This window comes from Colletotrichum karsti, assembly GCF_011947395.1.
Source record: "Colletotrichum karsti strain CkLH20 chromosome Unknown Scaffold1, whole genome shotgun sequence".
Lineage (NCBI taxonomy): Eukaryota > Fungi > Ascomycota > Sordariomycetes > Glomerellales > Glomerellaceae > Colletotrichum > Colletotrichum karsti.
The window spans coordinates 1,889,467-1,904,426 of NW_024065901.1; the positions used below are offsets into that span (position 1 = coordinate 1,889,467).

Consider the following 14,960-nt stretch of genomic DNA (forward strand, 5'->3'; position numbering starts at 1 on the left):
CGGGACATAAGTAAACAGAAGCTGACCCTGAAAACATTTATTAACTGCAACGGGTTTCATACCCATCGCTCAGCTCCAGTGACGAGGCTTGGAAGGAGGCTAAGCCACCACGCGTCTACGTCGCCTCTCTCCCCGTCGACCTTGGCCTTCGGACGGAGTCTGGAAGCTGCCGCTTGATACCGGACATTAGCCCCCTCGCGCAGAACGTCAAACTCTTGGCTTTGGCTTTCCGACGACCCTCATTTTTTGGTCTTTCACACATCGTTTGATTGAATTCAACTTTCCCCTCACTCACACACCTTGGCGACCTACAACAAGCCAGACGACTGCGAAAAAAATCTCACCCCACTTTGCCCCTCCTTCTCGACTCTCGGGCTCTTGGTGCGTGTGGTGCGGGACAGTACGCTCATTTTAGTGAGGAGAATTGTTGAATGCCATCATCGGTCACCGGTCATTCACCGACACCACCGACGACATCCCAGAAGCAATAGCGACGGACAGAGACCGTGTACCTGCCACATCACCCCGCGACGGACGACAAGTTGCGGACAGGCCACTCAAAAGTGGACTGAGCGGACACCCGATATCATGTCGATCAGAATAGCGCTCGACAACCAGCCAGAGTTCTACACCAACCTCGACTCTCTCGCTGGCCGCGTCGTCCTGCACTTGAGCCGTCCTGAGCAGATCGGCGGCATCATTGTGAAGCTCGAGGGCGAGTCCAAGACGGCACTGGGTCTGCCGTCAAACTATGATGACCGGAACCATCCGCGCCCGCTGATGCCGCCCGGGGGAGGGCCCGGCAACATCGCCAGCGAGAACCACAAGATTCTGTACCGGGTGGCTCAAGTGTTTCCCACCTACGAAGAAGATCTCGGCGGAAGCTCATCTTTGGGCGGAAGCTACGTCATCCAGGGCGGCCAGCATGAGTTTCCCTTCAAGTTCAAGCTTCCCATCAACAACGCATGCAGCGACCCCGTGGCCATGTCCAAGATTGGCGGCATCGGCGGCATGGGAGGTTTCGGCGCCGGCATCGGGCCTTTCGGACTCGGCGGCGCGAGGGTCATGGACGGAAGCAAACAGCTATTTCTCCAACACGTCACCAAGACTTTGCCTCCGTCCTTCACCGGCTTCCCCCGGCAGGCCGAGGTCCGCTACTTCATCAAAGTCACTATCCAACGGCCCGGTTTCCTGAAAGAGAACTGGCGGTACCAGATCGGCTTCAAGTTCATGCCCATCGAGCCTCCCCGCCCTCCGAAGACATCCCAGGAAGCCTACGCTCGCAGACCCTTCACTTTCAAGCCGCGGCCGCAGGGCCTGCAAAAGAAGAAGAGCTCACTATTCGGATCCTCCAAAGATGAACCCGAAGCGAGCAATGGAGATGCCGTGCCCCCTTCCATCGAACTCTCCGCCCGCCTGCCTCATCCCTCAATCTTGACCTGCAACCAGCCGCTCCCTCTCCGCCTCATCGCCAAAAAGCTCATCCCCTCACACGAGCAAGTTTTCCTCACATCAATTCAAATCGAGCTCATCGGCAAGACCCACGTGCGATGCCACGACCTCTTCAACACGGAAGTGAGCAGATGGGTAGTCGTCACCCAAACGGGCCTCAGCATCCCGCTCCTCGACAACCCGACCTCAGACGACTTGAACCATGAGTCCGTCATCCCGGACGAGCTCTGGCGCAACATCCCGCTCCCCAACACCGTGGCCCCGAGCTTCGTCGCCTGCAACCTCCAGCGCCACTACGAGCTCGACATCCAGCTGGGTCTGTGCTGGGGCAAGCCGCCCTCGACGAGAACTTTCCTGGGCTCCTCAAAGGACAACCCGGCCGCGCAGACGATCTTCCTCCCGTTGCACTTCTCAAAGGTCCAGATCTTCTCCGGCATCGCGCCGCCGCCGCAGCTGCTCGAGGCCCTGGCGCAGCAGGCGAACCGTCCTTCGGCCGCCACCATGAGCGTGCCTCCCAGGTTACCCCCTAGAACATCGCAATCCGCACCAATCACGCACACAATGGGACGCGGGCAGCAGCAGCCGCAGCAGCAGCAGCAACGTCCTCCCAACGCTCCGCCGCAACAGCAACAACCTGCCGCGCCGCAGTATGACCCGCTGTACCCGCCTCAGATGGGCACGCCGGGCGCGGCGTCGTTCGACGACGCACCCCCGAGCTACGACGAGGCTATGGCCACCGGCGCGCCGGCGCCGGAGGAAAGGCCGGCGTACAGCGGCGTTACGAACGAGAATGCGCCGAGCCAGATTCCGGAAAAGAGCTAGTGCGACGGGGCATCAACAGCGACGTAGGGATAGGGCTCACTGGCAAACAGGTTGGATGTAATGAGTAATGTCGATACGACGTTGGACCGGGCGAGAAGGAGACTCGGGATGAATGTTAGGATGAACGGGGGAGGAAAGAAGGGTTTGCAATTTTCTGGCGGTTGAAGCATTTTTTGTTGTTTATTATACCTTGTCGTTCTGTTTCGCATGGGGGAGGTCTAATGAAATAGATTCGTTTCCATACCCGAGCAACATTCTTGGAAGACGTCTACGAGAATGCAGTCAAAACTTACAGGGTGAGGGAAGATGTTGATTATCATGGCAGCAACATCTTAGCTTAAGCCGGCAATCATCTTGTAGAGACATCCGCTTCAAATGGGCAACCAATGTTCAAACAAAACATGTCCCTGATCAGATGCCGCCCACCAACGTGGCCGCCAGGCAGAATACCACGAACAACTCACGGAGTGAACAATGCTCACCGATTTTTTTCCGTATGATCCATAAGATTATCCAACCGAAACCAACCACGCCAAGGGATATCAACCAACTCGTATTGGCTGACCAATGCCCCTCTCTCCTGTCTCTCCGTCTTCCCCTGGCACCAACGAGACTTACAAGAAGAGGAGGGGGAGTCACTCAATCAAGCTTCCGGTCGGCATAGACGCCGGGAAACTGTCGATCGTGTGGCTGGCCAATGAGACGTTGACAAACTTGCATTTCAAATGTCGGTCGGTGGTCAGTCGGCGTTTGTTTGTTGGTTGATGGTTGGCAGGCAGGTTGGCCGGTCCTGTGCAAAGAGCTGCCAAGTGGCGGGCGACCTGCACTGGAGAAACTGTATACGGCTTCAGGGATCTGATCCATGTATGTATGTGAAAGATCGGGGGGTTTGTGGCTTTTGCAGCCGGGAGATTATCTCTGCCCTTCTTGCTACGAATCTGATCACGTACAGCATGACGCTACGTAGACGTACACGTACATACATCGTCACAACCAACACTGCACAGTACGAGTCTCACCTACAGCCCTTCCTTGGCCAGCATATCCGCGATGTCGAGGTAAAACGCAACGGCGTTGAACGTCCTCGTCTGCCCCATCCATACCTTCCTCAGCGTCCACTTCAGCCGGTTCGACCAGTTGATCAGATCCAGGTGGCTCACGTCGAGCAGCGTGCCCTTGTACTCACCCCACCGGCTGCTCGCGACGCTAACCAACCCGTCGTTGGCGCCCTCGACGTCGGCCAGGATCCGGTGGCTCTGCCGGAACGGGCTGAGGAGCGGCGGCGTGCCGGTGCAGGCGCCGTAGCTGAAGTACCTGACCTTCTCGCTGTCGGGGGTGCGCGGGTTGAACTCGTTCTCCATGTACTCCCTGGTGAGCTGTCCGAAGGCCCTGGTGCCGAGGCCGGCGCGCTCGATGAGGCCGTACAGGTTGGCGAGCCTGACGGGGCCCTGGCCGTCGAGGAGGAAGTCGGCGAAGGCGCTGCCGCGGTGCGGGGTGGCGACGGTGACGAGGCTCCTGACGTCGACGTCGGCGGGCTTGAGGTGGGAGATCATGTAGCGGGCGTCGAGGCCGCCCATGGAGTGGGCGATGATGTTGACGGAGCGGCCGCCGGCCTTCGCGGCGATGTCGGCGGAGAGCTTCGCGGCGCGCTCCTCGATGGAGCCCGAGGGGGGCACGGAGGCGGTTATGACGGCCGGGGCGCCGGCGAGGGCGCGGAGGGCGTCCGCGATGCCGTGCCAGTAGTGGATCGGGGGCACGTAGGAGCCGAGGCGCAGCTCGGCGAAGCCCATGAGCCCGTGGGCGAGGACTATTGGGTTCTTTGGGGTGTCTGGTTGGCATGTTAGTTTACATGATGGGTGTGTGGGACGGGGAAGAGGTGGAGGGTGAGTGTGTGTAAGTCGAGGGCTGGACAGGGGTAGAGGGATGAGGAGGGAAGGGAAAAAGGAACGTGATGAACAGGGAAAGTCGTACCATAGTGTTCTCTGACGACGGCAAACTCATCCGATATTTGTTTCCCTAGGTCTTTGAATCTGGGATCACTGCCTTCATTGAATCGAAGAGGTGTGGTGGACAGGTTCCGAGTTCCCCGGCCTGCGAGAGGACGAAGAGACGCGGCTGGCGCCGGGAAGGACGGCGCGCGAGGGAAGCGGCGAAGGCGGCAGTTCCTCGCCAGACATGCACTCATGGCATTGAGAGTTGAGGGTTGCAGATGGATGGGTACGAGCTTCCTTCTCTGTCCCTCTCCTGTCCTATCTGACTTGTGGGTGACAGGTCGTTTGTGGTTCAGTTTCCCGTCGGCTGGCGTCACAGGGTTTAAGCGTGTAAGTGGGTGGGAGGGAAGCCGTTACTGGCCTGGTCGTAAACGAACGACCTATGAGCGGAAGGAAGAAACGCGCAATGCGTCCTGACTGGCTGGGCTTCCTGGTCTGGTGTTGGCAATGACAATGGCAATTGGGAGTTGTTGTGTTTTTGCCAAGGTGTTTAAGCGCCCGGGTTTTGACGTCATGCAGGTTGCGGCGAGAAAAGGCTTAGCGCGATCGGGGGTCTCTAGGCCGAGGGGGTAGGCGGGCGGTCCACTGAAAGACAGCGGAAGCTACCCACCGCGTAGTGGACGGGATTCCCGCACAATCCACCCGTAGGCCAGAGCTTCTTCGTAAGGTACCTAGGTAGGTAGCAGGGATTAGCAACTCGAACTTGTTGGTTGGGCCTCTTCCTCCAAGGCCAGCATCTGGTCAATGTCTTGTTGTCAAAAACCTGAAGGTTGTCTGGGTTCATCTCTTCGAGGTGTGATCATGCAGGCTGCAGAGTATGTGCGCACACAGTTTGTAACACTGCACCTGCCATGACGGGAGGAGCAAATCTCGGGTGTTGCGATCTGCCACCACCACCTCTTCCTCTTCCGTACCATGTACCTTTTCTTCACTTCTTCTTCCCTCCATCTTGCCTTCTCAAATCTCCTTCTGTGATGGGCTGGTAATATCCGGGCCGGGCTACACAAGACCACGAAACGAAATCAGGCTTTCCAAACCACCACTCCCCCGCCGCCCGCAGGGCCGATCCCGTTTGCAAATGAAATGCGAAAGTTGACAATGTTCCCCGCTTCCGGGCCACGTCTTCTTTGCTCCATTCCAGCCCCCAACTGACCGTGTTGGTGCGGCGTAGCAAAGCTCGATAGCAAAAGCACTGGTTGAGAGCCAACAACGTTGGACGTTGGACCACACCCCCAGAGCCAAGCTGTAGGGCAGATGAGAAACGAAAGTCCGAGTCTTGATTGGACGGACTGGCGGTCGCCCATCCCTGCCCATGCCTCACCGGCCGACATGGACCAACATGGGCTCATTGAAGCAAACATTGAACCAGCCAATGCGACCTCATCATCGGCGTCGCCCGTTGGATAAACAGCCCGCAACCGCCAGCCGTCCGCACACCATTGGCCCATGACCTTGACCTTGGCCAGAGATGGGTCTTGATCTGCAGAGCCCAGTCCAACAGTTGCACCGCCGAACCGTTCCGCTGGGACGGCTTCCTCCAAGGCCCGCCCGCATACACTCGCGGAGCTTCTGGCTTGCTTTCTCTTTGGCGGTCAGGCTGCCTTCTTCTTTGTCTTCGTCACTCCACGGCAGTTGGGCTCCTACCCGGCATGTTTTTAGAATCTTCATATCTGTACACTTGGCGCGTCTGGCGGTGGCGCCTCGGTCCTCTTCTGAAGCAAACCTCTCGCGCCATCGCGGTGTTGTTGGCCAAGAGGTCATGAGTCTTGCCCCCCGTTGGCCATCTTGAACTGAGCAGCAGTTCCTGTTGGTACAACGTCCCTTCCGAAGTGGATGTAATCCGTATCGGATGCAACCGCGGAAGGCTGGTGGTGTGCCCGTTTGGATCCAAACCCCGGCCTGTCCTGCGTGAACCACTCACTCTCCCCGTCGGACCGTCCTCTTGCATCGCCCGTCCGCAATCGTCCATATCCTTCAACCGCGCCGGCCACCGCAGATCCAATCCAGCCTGCTGGAAACGGGCGTGAATTGCCTTGCTTGACCACTTCTCTTGTCCTGTCCAGGCTCTGTCTGCTGCCTGCTGTGTATATATCCCAAAAGTCCCAACGCGCCTCGTCGCCTTCCTCCTCCTCCTGTTCCTTACCAGGCATGCCCGACCAAGCAATGGTAAAGGGACCGCCACTGTCGCCTGTCAAGTGATACGAAACACACAATGACAGGCGACTGCGCCGTGAACAACACTTGCCCCTTTGATGGCGGCTTCCTCAACTACGAGCCTTCGGTAGCCGGCAGCGCCATCCTCTTGGCGGCTTTCGCCCTGTTGGTGCCGCTGACCTTTTACCAAGGCTATCGATTCAAGACGCCTCTTTTCGCATCCACCTTGGCCACCGGCATCCTGTTGGAGGTCTTGGGGTTCGCGGGAAGGCTGAGGCTGAAGGGTCACCTCGCCAGCGAGACATCGTTTTCGCTGTGGCTCCTCGGGACTGTTCTTGGACCGACTTTGATCTCGGCGGCGCTCTGCCAGGTGCTCCCTCATATCGTCGCTCTGTACGGCCTCGGTATAGGCTTCACCCGGCCCAGAGTCGCCGGGCTGTTCCTCGTCTTCGCCCTTCTGCTTGTTGTTGCGTTGGAGATCGCCGGTGTCGTTGCTGCCGTCTTCGGGCTCGGCGGCGTCCAGGTAAGAGTGTCCTGTTGAGAGCGTGATATGCAAATGCTAAAGACATCGCAGACGACCACCATCCTCCTTGCAGGCCTGGGCATTCAGATAGCGGCACTATTTCTGTTCGTCGGCCTGTACCTCTGGTTCACGCACAAGATCCCAGACCCGAAGCATATCGCCGTATACCAAGCACCGCGGTTCAGGCACTTCGTAAAAGGTGAATCAACCCACGAAGGGAATCACACCTCACCATACTGACTATTCCCACCAGTAATGCCTACGCTCGCTGTCGTCTTGGTCGCCCACACCATCTACCGCATCGTCGAGTATAGAGAAGGCCTCGGCAGCTCACTCGCCCAGACTGAGGTTGCGTCCTTGATCATCAGCGGCGCCTTGCCGTTGCTGGTATGCATAATCTTATGCATCTACCACCCAGGCGCTGCTTTCGGCCGGGCCTGGGGCCTCACGTCTCCGGGATTTCGCCGTCAATCTCTGCGATCCCGTCGTCGTCAAGGTTCGACACCTCTCCAGTCTCCGACCCACCCATGGGACAAACACAAGGGCCCTCGTCAGCCCGGCTTCACCGCCTCAAGATACCCGGAGAAGATGTCGCCCGTCGGTGTCGGACAGGTTTCCTTGCGGGACTCTACGATGGCAAGCAAGGTTGCCGGTAGTCCCGGGCAGAGATCGGTGGCGTACCCAAGCCCGATCACCGAGAACCACGCTCTCGAGGCCGCACAGCAGCAGTCTGGCCAGCCATCGGCGAATGGGAACAGTAAGAGGTCGAGCGGGAATCCGATGGTGAACAGCGAAGAGCTGTGGTAGAGGGCCGGTTTGCGGGTTGGCTGTTTGTTCTTTTTTGACAACTGGAGTTCATAAGTTGACGTGGGATGTCGTTTGTTTCGGTAGCGCGGCGTTTTTCTTTTTACTTTGGTAGGCCGTTGTCTTTGTCGTTGTTGCTCTTGTATACCGGAAAACACCATTCCTGTACTTGACTTGGGTGGCTAGAGTTGATCTCAGTTTCGGTAGCCACAGTCCTTAGGTACCGTTTAGCGAGGATGCCGTTGGTTCTGAATTTGTTTTGTCGTAGCGCAGCCCGTTAGGATGCAGTGATTCGTACGCAGCCAAATCGTCTACAAGTTTCGATAACGCAAATACTTCCTCCCCAAGGCATACACCAGCCCAAACAGCGCACCTCCCACGTGCCCAGAATGCCCCACGCCGGTCTCGGTCTCGGTGCCAAGACACAAAACGTCCACGGCGAACATGGCCACGAGCACCTCGCGCAGCGAGAGCATGACCCGCGTCCCCGACAGACGGACCCTCATGGTGGGATACATGACGGCCAGCGCGGTCCCGAAGCCCGTGAGGATCCCGCTCGCCCCGACGGCCGTGTTCGCCGCGTCCGACTTGCCAGCCCTTCGCCGCCGCCGCGCGTTGAGGACGAATGCCGCGCTGGCCGCGAGCCCGCTCCCGAGCGCGAGGAGGACGAAGCGCAGCGGCGAGGTGCCCATGACGTAGAGGTTCCTGGCGTAGGTGTTGTACGTGGACATGTTGACGAAGAGGTGGAGGGGCTGGATGTGGCTGAAGGCCGAGGTGAGGAGGGTGAGGGGCTCGAGGGCGGCGCCGGGCCTCAGCATGAAGTTGCGGTGCAAGAAGTCGCGGAGGCGTCTGCGGTCGAAGGGGAGGGGCAGCGAGGCGAGGGCCGGGTGGAGGGCGAGGAGCCAGGCGAGGTGGACGGCGAGGTTGGTCAGGGGCACGCCGTATAGTATGGCGGTCCATAGCGGTCCGTAGTGTTTTGTGATCAGGCGCGCCCGATCGAGGTATCCGGGCTGGGAAAACATGGCAGTGTCGAGATCGTGACTTCCAGGAGTAACGGAGTGGTACTGAAGGGGATCAGTTGAAGCACCGAAGACGGAAAAAGGTTTCTTAAAGTGCCCCCATGAGAATCTATTCGTGAAGTTTGAGAACGGTGAAGAATTGAAGAGGAAAGCGTTAGGTTGAGTACCTCCGTTTGAGGTGGGTTGAAGAAGATGGTGATGATCGTCTCCTGCTGCGTGGAAGAATTGTGCTGAGGTAATCTTGCAAGGATTGGAGGTTGAGATCCTTGGACCGTGCTCACTTGCCATGATCTTCCACTATACCACGGAGTAAACGTTTTTGTCAATGACGTCTCCCGAAGCTCCCACAGATATGAGCCTCAACTATTTTATCATCACTTCAGCTTCCAGATTAGCAAAACATCATCGGCGCGTCAAAACCGGCGGCCTCTTCGCCCTCAACAAGGGCGGAAATGTGGCATGGTTCATTTGAGAGGTATCCTGGCACAATACAGGAAGTCCAGTAACGACTGTGTTCCGTCTTATCTCATATTCCCACCTGCTCTCTCCGTCATCGTGATTTCGATGCGAACTTCGTCCTCGTACCATCAGGACTCATCAGAGCCCGTGATGCCTCTCAAGGCCCCCCCAAAAAGTAATAAAAGAAAATGTTCTCGGCGATGAATTTCCTTCTCGCGGTACGCCTATGCTTGCTTCTTGCTATTTGAAAAGAAACCTCATCCAATAATTCATGAATAACTTATGTGTACAAACGGCGTAAGAAACGCCGCCACGGGATAAAGAGCGATGAGTTGCTCAAGTTTTCTCTCAATCCTCAACGGCAACCTCGTCAGCCGGCTTGACGCCGTTGGACAGACTGGTTTTGACGTTTCCTCTGGCCTTTTCTTGACTTTCGACGAAGCGGTCCCAATGCATGGGATCCAGTGCCCGGAGTCCTTCTCGGACCTGATCGCGATCCTCATTGAAGACACGCATGATGCCCTTCTGTTCAACCTTTTCAGTCAGGTCTGGATCGTCGATCTCTTCGATCATCTGGTGGAGCATGGCAGTATGCTTGGGATCGAGACCAACTTCGAGCACTCCGCTGAGCAGGCCATAGTATTCGGGCTTGATGATGCCGGAGCGGATTTTGTGGCCGGCTCTGTGCATTCTTCCTTCCTCCTCGGCAAGTGCCTTGGATGTATACGATAGCGTCGAGTTTGTGCGAGGCAGGCCAGGTCGGACTTGAAGGCCAGTCTCGTCTTCGGGATCAGACGGGATATTGCCCAAGTCAGGGTCTTCAGTTGACGACAACGACGTGCCAAGTCTGTCGCTCTGACTAGGAACTGTGCTTTCGGAAGCTTCATCGGTAGACACACGAGTGTCAGGGAACTCGTCCTCAAATCGCTTAATGATATTCGCGAGTGTTGTATCGAGGAACATCAGCTTGCGCAGATTGTGCTCGTCCTCTTCAGGACTGACCCTAGCCTTGGACAAAGCGGGTTGCAGACGTTGACGAATCTTGCGGGCACTCGCGAGTAAGTGTTTCGACATGTCTTTGGCTTTTCCGGGAGGAAGTTTCGGTCGAGGGCTGGTTGGCACTGGAATGCCGTCCTCGAAGTCTCGAATGAACTCTCCAGACTGTCTCCTAGATTCGTCGCCTCTGTTCTTGAGACAGCAAGTGAGCGCCTTGACGACTCCGGTCCCACCAATAACGTAATCATCGTCAGGAGCAGATTCGTTGTCCGAGGAGTCGTCCCTCAGTACGTCGTGGCCGACGAGATGTGCAAGTACATCTGGGTAAGGAGGGATTGGGCCAGCTGGTTGAGGTCCTTGGGACTCTCCCTGAGACTCGGCCAGCACCGTTGATATGACAGCGCTGATGTCGCCAAGAGGGAAACGCTCCATATTCCGCAGGCAGTAGGCCACTACCTGCTTAGCCAACGCCTTAACAATCTCGCCAGAGTTGTCGCTGGGGGGATCGATATCAACGCAAACAATCGTCTTCGATACCCGCGTGGCAGCCAGGAAAGATGCGTACAACGCACAGGCTTCCTCTTGGGCCTCCTCAGTCTTTGCGTCTGTGAGCTTGACGAGCTCGGGGTTCTCAAGGAAGCTGATGTGGGCGAGGAGTTTGGCTTCTGGAAGAATCTCTGCAAGAGCAATTGCTTGTTCAGAGGTCATGGCAACATCTGCAAGGTGGATACGACGCAAGCCGTTGAGTTTGGGGATATACCTGATAAAAGTCAGCTGCTATTCAGAAAGTCAGTAGGCAGTTGTTACTCACTTGCGCAAAAGACCAATGGCACTAGGATCTGAGTTGCAAAGATCCCGGTTGTGCGAAAGGTCAATAAAGCGGAAGTCCTTAAGTTGCGCCAGAGCTGGGAAGATCTTGCATAACGAGCCAGGCTTCAAGTTGCACTCAGCTAGACTGAGTGCCCACAAAGAATCCTTTTCTGAAATCGCATTTGCAATCACATCCATGTGATCGCGGAGGTCGTTGCCCCCTAGGTCAAGGCCCTCGCATGTGCTCTGAGAGAGGTACCTTGCTACATGTTGCAAGCCCTTGTCATCAATGTTGTTGTGAGCAAGGCCCAGTCGTTTGACACCACACTGGTTGATGCCATCTATTATCACACCCAGATCGTCTGGATTCAGATTAGTCTCTCCAAGATTGAGGAGCTCCAGCGTGGACCCAGCTAATCTCTTGCCGATTGCTTCAGAGAAGAGTGTAGCGGAGGCGTTTTGGGGCTTATCCTCGTTGGAATGCCGCAAAAGATGATGGCTGTGTCCAATCTGAGCTGGCTGGGAAGGCCGAGGGAATGATATCGTGGATACGTCCAGGAATTTGAGCGTTCGGCAGAGGTAAGTAAAAAGGCAAATGTGCTTCCAACCCTCCGGGCCGATCTTATTGTTCTTGAGGACGAGGCGCTCCACGAAACCTCCTTGGAGGGTAAGTCCATCGGGCTGGGTGTGCTTCCGCCGCCTTGATTCGGGCTTCTTCGTAGCCAAGAGGCCTGCAAGAATAACCCTTAAGCCCTCGTCCGATAGGCCGCAGTTCTCCAGAATGACCTCCTTAACCGGCACAACTGCTAGATAGTCTCCCAAAGTGACCAAGTCTGGCAGCTGCATCCAGTAGCCCGTCAGATCCAATTTTTGCACCATTCCGATGTCGGAAGAGCAGTTCGAGGGGCTGCCCAGTTGCTCGGTGATCTTCTTAAGGATAGGCGTTTCTCTCAACTGACAGCAGCGCCGGTATATCCTAACAGGGTTCGTCGTGGGAGAAGCCGTTGTCTTTGGTGTTGCAGCCGGGGTACCTTCGCTGGAAGAGTCGCTGTCGTCCAAATGAATCTCCATGGGGATCGTTCCATTGGCCTCAGCCAGTTTCCGCTTCTTCTCTTTCCTAGCTTTCCTTTCCTCTTCGCTCTTCTTCTTCTTTTCCTTCTTCTTGGTCTCCTTTTCCTTGCCATCCGCCGGAACGTTCGCGTTGTTTGCGTCGCCCTCCTTCTTCTCTTTGGTCGGGTCCGTTCCTTCTGTTTCCGGCTCCTTAGGCACAGGCTCACCCGTGGTATGGATGACTCCGTCGCGTTCCTTTTGCTCCTCGAGAGACTTTGGATTCTTCAAGGCCTCGCCCTCTCCTTTTTCTACAATTTTGCGGGTCTTGCATTTTTCGAGAGGCTTCTTCGCAGGCGTGTCGGTATCGATATATTTTGGCATCGGCGCGATCTCGACGTCGACGCTGAACGCGACTCTCCGGAGCTTCGCCTGGTGCAAGTCCGTGATCTGACAGCGCTCGCGATTATGGTCGACGTTTAGAACTTTCCTCTCGACCAAGCCGTGAGTCCCTTTCGCGCCGGGTGACAGTACGCCGCCCGAGGAAGATAACCGCCGGAAGACCCCGAGAAAACCAGCCTGGCCGCGACCGGGGGGTGCTGGTGTGTATGGCTGGTCGCCGTCGTTTTTAGCGGCGTGCGGCAGCACAGCGTTCTTGGGGGGATTCACTTTCGGAGGTGCCGGACCTGAGTCTTTCGGCGAAGTATTCTGTGGTTGTTGGCTTGTCGGGGAAGTGTTGCTATTCGGAGATGAAGAGAACTTGGACGAGATGTTGGAAAACCAGGAATTGCGGCGCGAGGGTGGAGTGCCATTAGGACCTGGGGACTTTTCATTTGAAGGACTCCTGCCTATTGCAGGCCGTCCAACCGGGATGGGCTTCGCGCCTTCTGTGTTGCCCTTCGCAGCGTCTGTTGTGCCATTGGTGTTGCCGTTGGCGTTGGCGTTGGGATTGCCATTGACAACAGGCTGGCCGGTGGTCGGAGAGGCCGGGGGTGGTGAGTCTCTCGGAGCGGACAGCGAGGGTCGTCGGAGTGAGGAGGGTTTCGACGCCTTGTCTGTAAGTCGCATTATGAATTAGTATGTGAGAAGGAGGTGTATTATGGGAAAAGACAAGATGCGCGAGAAGGATGAGGGAAAGAAGAGGGAAATGACGGGTTCTTGGATATATCCACTGGGCGAGACCCAGAGATCTGGTATGCAGTGTCCAGTGGCGAGCTCCTGTAGGCCAGTTGCTTATCTGGGCCGACTTGGCTGGTGGGATGCGGGTGCTGGTGGTGCGGGTGCGGTTGGCTCTGGCGTACTGCGTAGTAGGCGAGCAGCACGCGCGCAAGTGTGACTGGGCGACTGGGACAGGACGGACGACTGGGGGTGACGGCCACCAGCCCTGGAAAATGAGGTCAGATGGGACATTGTTTGCGTACCTTTTGGAGAGCCGTGGGTCATCCAGCTAACATCTACTCCATGAACCTGCTCCATATTGTATGTCGCAGATATGCAAAGAATAAGAGAAGTCGGAGACGGAGGGCCGCGACGGGCCAAGAAGACGACGTCGTCCGACCGGAAGCGAAGAGACCTGACGATGTGTCTGTCGGAAGATGGATGTGGTGGTTAACTTTTTGGGAGGTAAGGTAATTAATTAGAGGGAAGGGAACGAGAGAGGCGTGTGTTCAGCCCCGGCGGCGGGTGACTTTTTGCTGAATTGTCAATGTGAGGGATGCGGGAGGTGGAGGGTACTTGGTTAATGCTTCCCCAGGATGCCGGAACGTTGACGGCACTGCCAGACGGGACAGCCTTCGGTAAGGTAAGGTAGGGTACGTATTGGTAAGAAGCGGACAAGACGGGAGTCAGTGAGATGGAAGTCGAGACTTGGATCTGGGCTTGTATTAGATCGGCCATGGTAGAAAGTTGAGGTAAGCAGGCGAAGGTTGTAGATACCGTAAATGAATGATTATCTTTAGGGCCGGCGACGAGGCAAGGCAGGGCGAGGTACCTTCCTCCTGCTTGCTCTCTTCGTCTTTCTTATTATTCCTCGTCAGGTCGTCCTTTTCGTGGTTCCGCGCGGTGTACTCACGGCTCACGGCGTCAGGGAAGGAATGGCCGGACGTGGCAGCTCTAGCGGGGTTCATTAACCTTTTTAGAGGGGGAGTATCTCGTCATTGGCAGGAGTTGGACAACGCCATGGCCCAGATTGGAGACAGCACGCCTTGGCTTTCACTCTTTCACTCACGCAAATCACGGACAGCCCTGAGACTCGACTCGGGTACCCTCAGTCTCAATCACTGACAATATTCCCTCCTCACCGATGGAAGCCAAAGGAATCGAACATACAACCCCTCGGTTCAAGACCTGGACCAACACAGGGCATCCAGCAAATGCTGGTCCTGGCCCGATGGGAAGTCCCGCGGCCATAACCATCGGACGGACATGCGGTGCTTACCTACCACTACCTCGTACCCAGTAAGTAATAATAGCACGGCAAGTAAATCATGCCATTAAAAAACAAAAACAAAAAACATTGGCCGCTTTTCCTTTCTTCTTTTCTGCCTCCCGTCTAATATTCTCCTTAGCTTCTTCCCACGGCTACGGGCTCGATCCAACGCCGCCGCCTTCTTCTTGGTACAGTTAGATCTCCCATGGTTAGCGCTCTGGCTGAGAGGCGAACAAGCCAGTATCGATCAGACTGCCTCACGTACCTTACCTTACAATAGCAACGAATTGGGCGCGATCTAGACACCAAGATTACCAACCGCTCCCAGCTAGCACACGGCGACAGCGACCTGACCTGAGTCCAAGACCCTTGCGCAAGTACCCCTACCCTACGGGGGCTAGGGGACCTCCGTTGTGTTGCTGTCAACAGGTGGTCAGTGGATTGCTTTGCCGGCT

General features: G+C 56.5%; 5 protein-coding genes across 5 annotated transcripts; 2 read left to right on the top strand and 3 right to left on the bottom strand.

Moving 5' to 3' along the window:
- Positions 1-588: 588 nt before the first annotated feature.
- Positions 589-2,274, top strand: CkaCkLH20_00430 (arrestin; the record flags this gene model as incomplete). Its single annotated transcript, XM_038883150.1, has 1 exon — positions 589-2,274. One exon carries the CDS (start codon positions 589-591, stop codon positions 2,272-2,274), a length of 1,686 nt encoding a protein of 561 aa, XP_038751855.1.
- A 1,019-nt stretch (positions 2,275-3,293) lies between these two features.
- CkaCkLH20_00431 (triacylglycerol lipase) lies at positions 3,294-4,064 on the bottom strand (the record flags this gene model as incomplete). The annotated part of the gene is made up of 1 exon (XM_038883151.1): positions 3,294-4,064. The coding sequence occupies one exon, from the start codon at positions 4,062-4,064 to the stop codon at positions 3,294-3,296; it is 771 nt and encodes a 256-aa protein (XP_038751856.1).
- Positions 4,065-6,477: 2,413 nt separating this feature from the next.
- CkaCkLH20_00432 (uncharacterized protein) lies at positions 6,478-7,749 on the top strand (the record flags this gene model as incomplete). Its single annotated transcript, XM_038883152.1, has 3 exons — positions 6,478-6,942; positions 6,994-7,141; positions 7,196-7,749. 3 exons carry the CDS (start codon positions 6,478-6,480, stop codon positions 7,747-7,749), a joined length of 1,167 nt encoding a protein of 388 aa, XP_038751857.1.
- Positions 7,750-8,057: 308 nt separating this feature from the next.
- Positions 8,058-8,768, bottom strand: CkaCkLH20_00433 (rhomboid family protein; the record flags this gene model as incomplete). Its single annotated transcript, XM_038883153.1, has 1 exon — positions 8,058-8,768. One exon carries the CDS (start codon positions 8,766-8,768, stop codon positions 8,058-8,060), a length of 711 nt encoding a protein of 236 aa, XP_038751858.1.
- An 804-nt stretch (positions 8,769-9,572) lies between these two features.
- Positions 9,573-13,553, bottom strand: CkaCkLH20_00434 (cell wall biogenesis protein Mhp1; the record flags this gene model as incomplete). Its single annotated transcript, XM_038883154.1, has 4 exons — positions 9,573-10,980; positions 11,032-13,132; positions 13,230-13,439; positions 13,499-13,553. The coding sequence occupies 4 exons, from the start codon at positions 13,551-13,553 to the stop codon at positions 9,573-9,575; spliced, it is 3,774 nt and encodes a 1,257-aa protein (XP_038751859.1).
- Between the last annotated feature and the right edge of the window lie 1,407 nt (positions 13,554-14,960).